The 11,652-nt window shown below is 48.4% G+C and overlaps 1 protein-coding gene across 1 annotated transcript; it reads right to left on the bottom strand.

The window, feature by feature from the left end:
* Nucleotides 1-1,526: 1,526 nt before the first annotated feature.
* On the bottom strand, nucleotides 1,527-11,406 carry S100a10 (S100 calcium binding protein A10). Its single transcript, XM_046421973.2, has 3 exons — nucleotides 11,263-11,406; nucleotides 4,788-4,940; nucleotides 1,527-1,911 (listed from the first exon to the last, which is right to left on the bottom strand). The coding sequence occupies exons 2-3, from the start codon at nucleotides 4,917-4,919 to the stop codon at nucleotides 1,750-1,752; spliced, it is 294 nt and encodes a 97-aa protein (XP_046277929.1). The 5' UTR covers nucleotides 4,920-4,940; nucleotides 11,263-11,406; the 3' UTR covers nucleotides 1,527-1,749.
* Between the last annotated feature and the right edge of the window lie 246 nt (nucleotides 11,407-11,652).

The following is an 11,652-nucleotide window of genomic DNA, read 5'->3' as shown; positions in this document are numbered from 1 at the left end:
GATGCTGTCAGTCAGATGCACCTCCTTGAGACCTGGATGTGGGACCGTCGTGTGTGGAAAGAGGCCGGGCAAGCGGCATCTGTGTTTGCTTCTGTGGACTCTGCCGCAGGTTGGATGGTTCTAGAGCTACCAGCTACAGCAATGGTTTCTCAGTTCAGCTGGCCGCTTCAGGAGCCAGCTGCACCCTCGGTGGCCCAGCCTTAGAGCCTGGGCCTGGGAGTCATTTCTGAAGTTGATCTAGTTGTGTTGATTTAGCTAGCCAATTCCACTCCATCATTCAACCCCCCTGTAACAGACCCTTCTCGTAAACCTGCTGTACTTTGTCTCACCTTGTCCATTTGTCGACTGAGACAGAATAAAATGATTGAAATTTTATCCTTGACTTTATTATGGGTCTTTCTCTGATGCTAGCTTCGAACTATTTGTATGATTTTCCTTGCAATGGAAAAAGATGACTTGATATCACACTTCTCAGATTTATATGAAAGGTCTTCCTGGAATTATACTGATGTGTTCAATCACAAAATGAATGTTTCTAGGGCTGGGCTAGGTGGCTGGCACATGCCTGTAATCCCAGCGGCTTGGGAGGCTGAGACAGGAAGATCAGGAGTTCAAAGCCAGTCTTTGCAATGGTGAGATACTAAGCAACTCCGTGAGACCCTGTCTCTAAATAAAATACAAAATAGGGCTGGGGATGGGGCTCAGTGGTCTAGTGACCCTGGGTTCAATCTCCAGTACCAAAAGAAAAAAAAAGTTTCCATCTTTTTTTACCTATCTAATTGAAATAATGTGATGGGTCAATTTATGGAATTCATACATTGTGTCTCCATTAGTAATAATATAATGTTTTATATATATGTGTGTATATATATTTGTGCATATATACATATATATGCATATAAGTATGCATACACACACACACACACACACACAAATATGAAACAGCCTGTAACAGGCATAGTAAAGGGCTGGGAGAAGTATTTTGCTATTGATCAAGCCATCAGTACTGGCACTTCATTTTCAACAAAAGAGCTGCACCCTCTGTATAAGTCATATCTAGATATTTCCTGACACCTGGGAGTTGACTCAACAGGTGTTAATATGGCATTATTACTAGGACTCATGCCCTCCCTCCACTTGTTCTCTTATGGGCTCAATTTTGCCCTACAGTCTGCTGCAACTTGGCTTTGAAAAATGGGTCTGGACGTCTCAGGCATCATCCTGGCTGGAGAAGCACTGACTTAACGGGGTGAGGCCATGCTCAGTGATTATAAAATCAGACTTGTTCCTGCAGAACACTTGCATACCCCTTCCAGTTTTGGTCCTTCATGTCGACAGAGTAACAGGGCAGAGCAGCACTTGGATATCTAAGTTAGACTCCAAGACTGAATGGAAAATGCTTCCCCATTTGGTAGGTTCTGTGCAAAGCACTGGCTAACCAGGGTACACTGCCACTTTATGAACCAGAGAAGCAGGGAATAAGCATTTCAGAAGCAGCAACAAACATGCCATCTCAAATTCAGAACTAAAAAAAAAAAAAGAGACTTTATTGAGGGCAAGAGGATGCAAACAATATAAAAATCAAAAGCTTTAGCTTTCTGTTTGTCAAATGGGAGTTAGACATTATTTGCACATTTTCTAAGGTCCTGATCCTCTCCTGAAATCTTTACACAAGGGGAATCGGTGGGGCAGGTTCCTGAAGCAACCCTTTGGGAGATCTTTATAGGGCGGGGAGAATTGCTGGATTCTTTACTTCTTTCCCTTCTGCTTCATGTGTACCACAAAATAGTCATTGCATGCGATGGTGAGGCCTGCGATCAGCGAGAAGAAGCTCTGGAAGCCCACTTTGCCGTCTCTGCACTGGTCCAGGTCTTTCATTATTTTGTCCACAGCCAGAGGGTCTTTTTGATTCTGGGTTAAAAAAAAGAAGAGAGGCAATACATATCAGTCAGTGATTGCAATGACGAGCTTGTCTGATTTGCACCACAGACAGCCATGTGCCTGATCTCCCAGTTATTTGGGTCTTCTCGTAGGTCACCAGTGACTTTCATAAGTCTTTAGGGAGCAGTTCAGTAACTTCACATTTATATTCTGCCTTAAAACCCACTGTAAACTCGCCATTTTTTAGTTTAAAATTACATTCTTCTTCATCATATTCCAATCCTTTACAAAGGAAACTCCTATGAAGAGATCTCATAAGATTATTAGGGAGCAAGCGTCAGGTCACTGCCGTACCTATCTAAAGGAGGTGCTAATGATGCCTGGGCTCCCTCAGGGTTTTTTTTTTTTTTTTTTAAAGAGAGAGAGAGAGAGAATTTTTTAATACTCATTTTTTTTTTTAGTTTTCGGCGGACACACATCTTTGTTTGTATGTGGTGCTGAGGATCGAACCCAGGCCGCACGCATGCCAGGCGAGCGCGCCACTGCCTGAGCCACATCCCTAGCCCGCTGCCTCAGGTTTTGAGAAGTGGGGTAGACAGCTCTGTTTCCTCTTTGGCATAGCTGAGGCCATGCTAGTGACATCAGATCACATTATCCATGTGACCTTGAGTAAATCCAACAGCTCAGCACAATTTCATGTATCAACTGTGAATGGAGGAGCCTGGCCTGGGGTGTCATCCCTAGGGTCCCTGCCGTTCTGTGAGTTGGTGAGTCATGCATCCTGTACTCCTCCCTGGATGCTGTACACAGGACCAACTTCAAGAGGAACATGTAGGACGGAATCACAAACCCCCGAGGCCAGGTCTGAACGCAAGGCAGCCGTGGGGCGGGTGGCGAGATCCCGCGGGCTTTCCTCATGCCTTCATGGTGACTGGCCTGGTCACCTCTCCACAGTGACGCTGGTTAGAAGTGGTAAAGTGACGTGTCTCTTTCTGGTCCAGCCATCAACCAGAGAGAGAACCACAGCCCATTTGAGGTTGTTAAAAGGCTCAGGTAAAGTATTTATGAGTTCCAGCGACTACACAACTGAGCGGGACCTGACACTCGGCGATTCAAGTGTGCGGGATGTTCATATTGTACTCAGACACCCCTTAAGGTAAAGCCACCACATTTCCTAGCGAGAACTCCTGCCCTAAGTGATCAACTAAAACCTGCCCCATGCAGCTCACTCTGGCCTGCCTCCAGCTTCCTGGCTGTGATCAGGAGTGACACTGCATGACATAAGGGATCTACTTTAGAGCAAAATGTAGTGTATGTGTGTGTGTGTGTGTGTGCATGTGCATGTGCGTGTGTGTCTGGAAAGATGACCCTGTTTCTGGAATAAATCACCCTTCCATGTTCAGCACTCCACACTACTCACACCCTTTGTATTCTGGTTTCTAACTTATTCAACAACATGATTAACAAGTTTTAACAAGTTTTACTGTTGAGAACCCCTTTGTCCATGCGGTGGGCTGGTTCATACTGAGCACATTTTGTTCTTGTGTACTCTGCTGGCCTAAAAGATCACAGAAAGTGAAAGCGATCTTGCAGATAAATCACACCCATCCCTCTCAGTTTACTGGGTCCCAGAGAGCTGAAGCCTCCTGTCCATTGTTAGTTAGGCCAGAGCCGGCTCTTCTAACCCCTGGTCTGGGGCTACCTCAAAGGGATCTACCACAGCAGAATGACTGACTATTCTAGCTCTTTCTGGGATAGCATTGTGGTGACTGCAGGTCAGACAGAAGAGTTAGGTTATTTATTTAGCCATTATTGATGATGTGTAAAAAACTGTTCTGCAGAGTTCCCCGTTAATTGATCTAGGACTCAGGGGCTTGACTAATGTACTGTTTGCCAGGCAGATGACAAGAGACAGGACCCAGCCTTTATCATCATTTCCCTTCGCCCTTGAGGGTCTATTGCATTATATAACACTCAGCACAGGAGTGATCCTTCCAAGTGACTACAGCTGTGGCCACGAAAGGGCGATTTCACTTCAATTCGCTGTTGGGTCAGCAGTGTTTCACCTTGATTGCACATAAAATTCAAAACACCATCTCTTATGGTTTTACAAAGTCAAAGGACAACTGTGCCCAGTGGCTAATGTCCTGAGTGATGCATCTGGGCTGCTGGCAGAGTCCTGTCCTTGTCTCCAGGGTTCCCTGGTCTACCAAAGGTGAGGCATAAACTCCACTGTGCTTCTACGTTCTGTAGCATTTTCAGTGTGGAAAGCAGTTACTTCTGAAGTGTTAAGTCCTTATTCAGCAAATGATTTATGGACTAGAGTTGAAAGAAGAGGGAGAAAAAAATACCTCTTTTGTCTGAAAGGATTTAAGAAGGGAGATTTGAGGTAGGAGTGTCGCCTGGCAGTAGAGCATCTGCTTACCATGTGTGAGGTATGCACATGGTTCATCCCCAGCATGTGCGTGCGCGCGCACACACACACACACACACACACACACGGAGATTCAAGTTGTTCAAAGTGGAGTGTGACTGGGATGTGTCATCTCCAGCATCAGGTTCATGAACCTGAAGGTGGCCGTGCCCTGTTGACTGTGTTCTTGTGGAAAGCCTTCTTTCCCCCACACTGTGGGGGGAACTCCAGATGGCATTTTATCCACACGTCATGTAGCCGTTCTTTGTGAGTAGTACTATTACATCTCTAAGTTACAACTCCTCGAGGGCAGGGGCTGTGTCTTCTTTATTTTGTTTCCCTGCAGTACTTTCACAGTAGTCAATACGGTTTAGTAAACAAGCGAATAAAAAGAGCTTTCCAGTAGTGACTTCCCCTGGGGAGGGAGGGAAGAGGAAGGAGAAGGAAGTATTGATTCTTAGGTCTGGTTCTTTCTGAACCGTTCAATACTTACTTCCAAAAACCCAGGGAACTCCTTCTCCATGAGGACTCTCAGGTCCTCCTTGGTCAGGTAGCCTTTGTCTCCCGCAAACTTGTGAAATGTGAACATCATGGTCTCCATGGCGTGCTCCATTTGAGACGGCATTTTGATGGAGTCTGTTGAAACCTGTCAAGGGATGTAAAGAAACAAAGTTCACGTTAACTTTTAAGCCAAATGTACAGCTGGTCTTTTGAGGATGACTGGAAGGAGGGTGATTAGATAACCCATTGGATTCTCTTTTTGGGAGGTACTGGGGATTGAACCCAGGGATGCTCTACCACTGAGCTACAACCCAGCCCCCCTTTTTTTCTTTTTAAATGTAATTTAATTTAATTAAAAGTTTTTATTGGTGCATTATGATCATACATAATAGTGGGATTCACTATTCCATATCCATACATTCACATAACATTTTATCTTAATTTTTTGAGATAGTTGCCCAGGTTGGCCATGAACTTTGGCCTCAGCTTTCCAAGTGACTGGAATTACAGGTGTGCACCACCATACCTGGCTTCATTTGATTCTTTCCAGCTGTAAGACTCAACGTGTCTATAAAACTCAATGTGTCTAAGGGCCAAGTTCCCCCAGTTTTTTAATTTCTCACTGATAGAAATAGGCCTGAATGAGGGATTTATTGGGTTGCCAGCTAATTCTGCATAAATCACCTAATAGAGAATAAAAGCTCTAATCATTTGGAAAAACAAGGTCAGGGTCTCTCTCTCTCTCCTTTGGTACAGGGGATTGAACCCAGGGGCACTTGACCACTGAGCCACATCCCCAGTCCTTTTTATCATTGTTTTTTTCTATATTTTTTTTTACATTTTGAGGTCTCACTAAGTGGGTTTGGGTCTCATTAAGTTGCTAAGACTGGTCCTCCTGCCTCAGCCTCCCAGGCCACTGAGGGTCTCTCTTTTTAACCGACCAAGCCCCCCATTGCAAGACCATCTACTTCTTTGTTCCTCTTGGAGTTGGCAAATGAGACCCTTAGACATGGCTGAGTACCAACAACCTACCCCATTGAGATGGGTTAACGTGAAATCCTCCATCCTCCAAGCTTAATATGGGAACCTGGTTCAGTCTGATTCTAGGATTTAGAAATCTGCTTACAGATGAGTCTGTCCACTGGACAAGTGTTTCTTTACTTGTTATTTGCTCTGAATTTATTATTTATTGCAATAAAGAAGACAGTAAAATGCAGCTGCCCTACCTGAATACAAGCTCCCCAAATTTCATTATCTAGTTCACTGAGAAGGAATAAGTAACAGTACAGCCTAACTCCTTTGGGGGCCTGACACATTTTTTGGCAGCACTAGACAGAAGCGCAACTCTCACAGGTGCAGTGGGAGAGCAAGAGGGTTTCACGAGGTCCAAGATGAAGACAGGAAAGAAACAGGTCAGGTCACTGTATTCAGGTACAATGTGTCTCATTAAGACCAGTGTCTGGTACTTCATAGGAACTCAGCGGGTTTTGGCTTAACAGAGAAGCTTTGACCAACATCACCTAAAATCACTATGGGATAGGACACAGGTGAACTTGACTGGAGATTGCAATATACTACAAAAAATTTAAAAAAAGAAAAGAAAAGAAAGAAAGAAATCACGAAGGCTTGGAACCTAGGTGGAAGGAGAGGCTGGAGAGTGAGTGCCAACAGGAACCTGAGACTCGCTTCTGTGCAGTTCCTGCTGCTGACAGATGCCTGTTCAACACACGTCTCTTTATAAATGCTGCCTTTCACAGAGTGAAAGGTGTCAATGGTGAACATTAGGATGCAGTGATTACGTTTAAGAATTGTAAATTCTACCCCTTAATCTCCAGAACCCCACAGAGACGCAGCAAGCCAAAGAATGCTGCTCTAGAGAAGGCTAGAGGCCAGAATCCGGCATGATTCATCTGCAAGGCAGTTCTCTTGGAGACACAGCAGATTCATGCTTCAAGGTCCACCGTGAGATGAATTCCAGGGGAACCACACCCCTTGACCTCTCTTCCAACCCAGCCCAGATCCGGCTCATCTCCCAACCCCCACAACAGTTCAGATAGTGGACCTAGAGGGAGTCTGCCTTGCCTGGATTGTTCTGCAAGTCCAGCAACGTAAGAGAACCGAATTGAGTGAGTTGCTTATAGGAGGACATGGGATTCCACCTCCATCCTCAACTCGGAAAAGGAGTCAGGCACCACGGGGGCTTAAAAATACCTGTGCCCAAGTTCAGAGCTGCAGAGCGTTTCCTGACCAATGCCCTAGGATCCCGAACATTCTTCACGAGACAGAGCAGGAGAAGAGCACTCTGCAGAGTCAGAAAAGAAGGGGAATGCAGCAGGAAAACAGGCTAATTTAGGAACTGCCAAGAAATACAAGCTGTAGGGTAAAATCCTGGCCACACGCGACTGTCTTTAACAGAAGGAGGTCAGTCTGCCTTCCTCTGTGGGCAGTGCTGTGGTCTGGGGTAACTCCAGTCCCACCCCTTCCTTGCCCACACTGGTCCTAAAGCCATGGAACTTTCCTCTTTGAAACAGAGTCCCTGCCCCATGGGGTCCCAAGATGTTTTATTCAGCAAATGGGTAGGGAATCCAGCAACCAGAGAACTCCCTCTTGTCCAGTAGACCTTGTGCAATAAGAATGCTGGGCAGGGGCCAGCCAGAAGGCCAAAAGAGCACGGAAAACCAGAGAAGCCCTGAGTCTCAGCAGTACCTATGCCACAGAGGGCAGCGGTGAGGGCTGCAAGCAAGGAACTGTTTGGAAGGAGCCTGTAATTCCTGTGACTTGGGAGGCTGAGGCAGGAGGATTGCAAGTTCAAAGCCAGCCTCAGCAACTTATTGAGGCCTTAAGCAATTTAAAAAATACACACACATACATGTACACACACATATACATGCACACACACATACATGTACGTACACACACACACACACACACACACACATAGGGCTGGGGATATTTCTCAAATGTAAAGTGCCCCTGGGTTCAATCCTTGGTATTAAACAAAAAATTGTGATCCAAACTCTTCTCTGGGCTAGAGGATGAATCCCACTGTCCTCCTCCGGGCGCAGACCGAAGTGGTGGCCGAGTGAGTCATTCCTACAAGGATCTCCCTTCTTGGGCGGTGCTTGCTGGGCAGGGCCGACTGCGGCGCTGTCAGTTGGTCTGAAGCTGCACTTCTTCAGCTATGTCAATCCCCACACAACACCTTACAGCTCCCCTCCAGTAGGGTGGGTCTCCTGCTTCCTTGCTGGATATACTTTGGCACAAGAGTCTTGGGACTTGGGCTAAGAGGCAGCCGAGTCTTTTTGGTGCCCCCCACAACCTACTTCTAATACCTGAAAACACTTGATCACATTTAATTGTTCACCTGCCTTAGATTGAAGCTCCTTTTGGTCAAGAACAGTGAATCACTGGGCTTTTACCCACAGACCACTAAATAACCGTTTAGGAAGGGAGTCAATGAATGCATCAGATGGTCCCAGGACAGTAGCTGGGACTATTCAGGCTAGGCTGAACACCCTGGCTCAGAGCACATCTGGACTACCATGACAGAGATCTGGGAAGGACCAGGAAAGGGGCCCCCAAAGAATTCACCTATGAATGGAACAGTAGAGAGGAGAGCACATTCCAGAGGCAAAGGGAAGGGAATGTGTCTTGCTAAACAGGTCTGGTCAGACTCTGCCCTGACTTCTCTTCTCACCCCGGCTGTTTCTCATGCTTTCATTCAACCCACCTTCTACTTTGTGCTTCTCCAGCTCTGCTGCCTCCTGGGTGTAGCAGGGAAGAGAAGTCCCCCTTAGAAAGGTGTCTGCTTCTGAGCAATCCTAAATGTTTGCACATCTGTGAGTTAAAATGTTTGAGGGTTTTGGGATTTTGAAAAGGTTTTTTTTTTTTGTGTGTGTGTGTGTGTGTGTGAATACTGAACGCAGAGGGTATTCTTGAATTTGATCCCTAGAGGGAATTCAGAGAGAAAAGAGTTGAGGCAAAGGATCTGGAGCCAGTTTCTATTCAAATAAAACTTGCCCACTAAACGCTGGTCAGTAAGGGAAAAGTTCCAGATGCAACTCAATAGGAAGAAAGAACTCAGAAACACCCTCTAACCCAACCAAGTACCTCTATTTTTCCTTGAAGAACTGTCAGACATCAGCCTAGGTGGGTCAACAATAGCTATTGTGAAAGTCACTATTAAATCTGTTTGTGGTGCAAGTGAATATTATTCGGTGAAGGATGAGAAGTGCTGAAGATTGTTAAAAATAAGCAAATTCTTCCTTTTTGCTTTTGCTGTGAGATCCCTAAATTTTCCTGGGAAAATGAGGAACTTAAGAAAGATCCTAAAAATTTAGTCCATCTTTTCCAGCACTCAGACCTAATTTTTACATTATAATCCTGAAAGAATGTCATTGTTTCCTTCAACTTTATGCTTTAAAAGACTGGAATGTGTCCAAGGACATACTGAGTGGGTAGTGCTCTAAAAAAGTCACATTTTTTTTTTGAGCTGTCAATGGAAAGCTGGGAGTCAAAGCTGGGAGGCACCCAGCCTCGGCCCCACCCAGCCCAAGGCCTGACAGCACAGGGGTGGCTGCTCAGAGGCTGGACAGAGGCCAGACATGGCAGTACAGGGGTTCACCTGATGTTGTACCCAAGAAAATCCAGAAATCAGAATGAGCCCAAACAATTGCCTGATGCCCAGTAAACTTAGAAAATTTGAAGAACTGAAACAAGAAACTGCAAATGTTGGCTCAAGGACCACCATGAAGAGACTCCCCTCTGGCTGTCACTGAGAAGGGGTGATTAAATAGAAACCGGATTGGAATCTGTGGGGACAGGGGCAGATGAAGAAATTTCAAGTGAGTTATATGAACTCATTCCTGCCCAACCCCTGGCATTATCTTTTGCAATTTACTGAAACACACTGGAAGCAAAGATCATCGATTGGGTGTTTCCATGGGCCTGCCCTCACCTGAAGTTCAAGATGTAAAAATCCAGGCCTGGAGGCTGAAATTCAGATTTCAGAGGAAAAAAGAATTCTGCATCAACTGCAAACCTCTCAATAGGAAAGGCGCCCCTACCCCAAGTACAGCGAGCTGCTGGGCCCCACATGGCCAATCACCTGGCTGACCACCTAGCAGGTCTCGCCACAGCCCTGCCCATTTAAGTATTACCCTCAGCAGCTCAGTCAAGGAAACTCTCCAGATTGGCGTCCAGTCTTGGTGTGACTCACTTCCTCTCGGAAAATGCCCTCTAAGATGGCACGGTTCTTTTCCTTCAGGGAGTGTTCTGTCCAAAGCATCCACAGAGAGTAACTGCAACTAGCAGGGCCACACCCACGGGTCTCACAGCTGAGTCACAGGCCTCCGATCACCAGGAGGATCCTGGAACCCTCTGTGCTAACTTCGCCCTGGAGAATGCTTCCAGCTTCCCCTGGAAGGGACCAGAGGGGTGGGGGCGCCTAGGGGGGTGGAATTAATGTGTTCCAGACCTGGCTCAGGGCCTGGCTTTGCGGGCCTGGCCCTAAGCTGCTCAGCTCTCCCCACCACCCCTACCCAGCATGACAGAGTTCCTGGTTTCAGTTAGGCAGAGACTGCCCCGAGGCCGGGCAGTGCGGGATCCAGGGTTGGAGAGAGCGCCATTCCTTGGGCAAAGCTCGACTGTGAGCCGGGTACCAATGGCACCTCTGTCCGTCTCACTGCAAGGGGCCAGCCCAGCGTGATCTGGGATTGCAAGATCCTTCCTCACGCCCGCTTTCCCCCATTTCTGGTTCCACGCACTTCAGATAGTAAGCAGGGACTTTTGGAATACAGGAACCGCTCCACACATTCTCTCCGCCATCGCCCCCCACCCCCGCACGGCTTCATAAAGGACACACATGGATGCTTGCCTCGGCGGCAAGACCTCCCTGTGCAGCCGACCAAAACAGGAAGCCCAACCTGCAGCGCGCGCGCACGCCAAGAACAGGGGAGCACCCTTTAGGAGGGGAGCCCTGCAGTAGCCCTGCCGCCCAGCCCGGCCCGCGCGGGGAGTCCGACTGGGAGGAGGGTACGGACACCTGGACTGCGGTCCGTCTGCAGCCAAAACCTACAACACGATGGGCAGCCAGCCGGGGCGGGACGGGGGTGCGCATAACTTGGGGACTAATCGCAAAGTAGGAAAGGTGTGAGTCCAGAACCCCGAACGCAAACGAGGGAGATCGGAGTTCCCAAAGCGCCAACACCGAGACGCTATAGTGACAACTCCCCCTTCTCCGGTCCGCGAGGGGCTGGGGGCAGCCGCGCTAGGGCTGGGGAGGCCGCTGCTCCCCTGGCTTGGGTGTGGCCTGCCGCGCGGTGCAACAGATTCCCCGCCAGTGGCTCCCCACCCCGGCCCGGCGGTGACCCGGGCGCCCAGAGACGCCGGCACAGCTGGTCAAAGCAGCCGGGGTGAGGCTTCCCCAGGGGTCACATCCTCGGCCGGGGACGCGCGCCCCAACTCACCTAGCAAGGGAGGCGCGGCACAGACGCAGGGCTAGCTGGAACCGGCGGCCAGCGGAGCGCAGCGGACCTGCGCCTTTGTACGTGGGGAGAGGCAGGAGGCGTGGGGCAGCCGAGCGGGAGGAGCCTGGCTGGCGGTCCGGCGCGCTCCCCACCCCTTCTCTTCCTGCCCACCCCGCACCAGCGCTGCACACGCCCTTCCCACGCTTGCAAACCCCCACCCCGCCCGAGGGGACGTGCCTGCAGACCTCTCTTCGGGCAGGAATGCACCTACTGCATTTCAGGACATTCCCCCTCTAGGCCGTGCCTTTCCTCTTAGGTTTGGTTTTATAAAGTGGGTGAGTGTGGAAATCAAAGAACCCAGCCGCCCTGCGGGTGGGGCACGCTGGCCCA

The sequence above is a fragment of the Marmota monax genome, unplaced genomic scaffold (genome assembly GCF_021218885.2).
Source record: "Marmota monax isolate L192 unplaced genomic scaffold, Marmota_monax_Labrador192_F-V1.1 WCK01_AAM20220418_F8-fsc00108, whole genome shotgun sequence".
Classification (NCBI taxonomy): Eukaryota; Metazoa; Chordata; class Mammalia; order Rodentia; family Sciuridae; genus Marmota; species Marmota monax.
The sequence above is the reverse complement of the archived record's forward strand: the minus strand, read 5'-3'. Positions and strand labels throughout refer to the sequence as shown.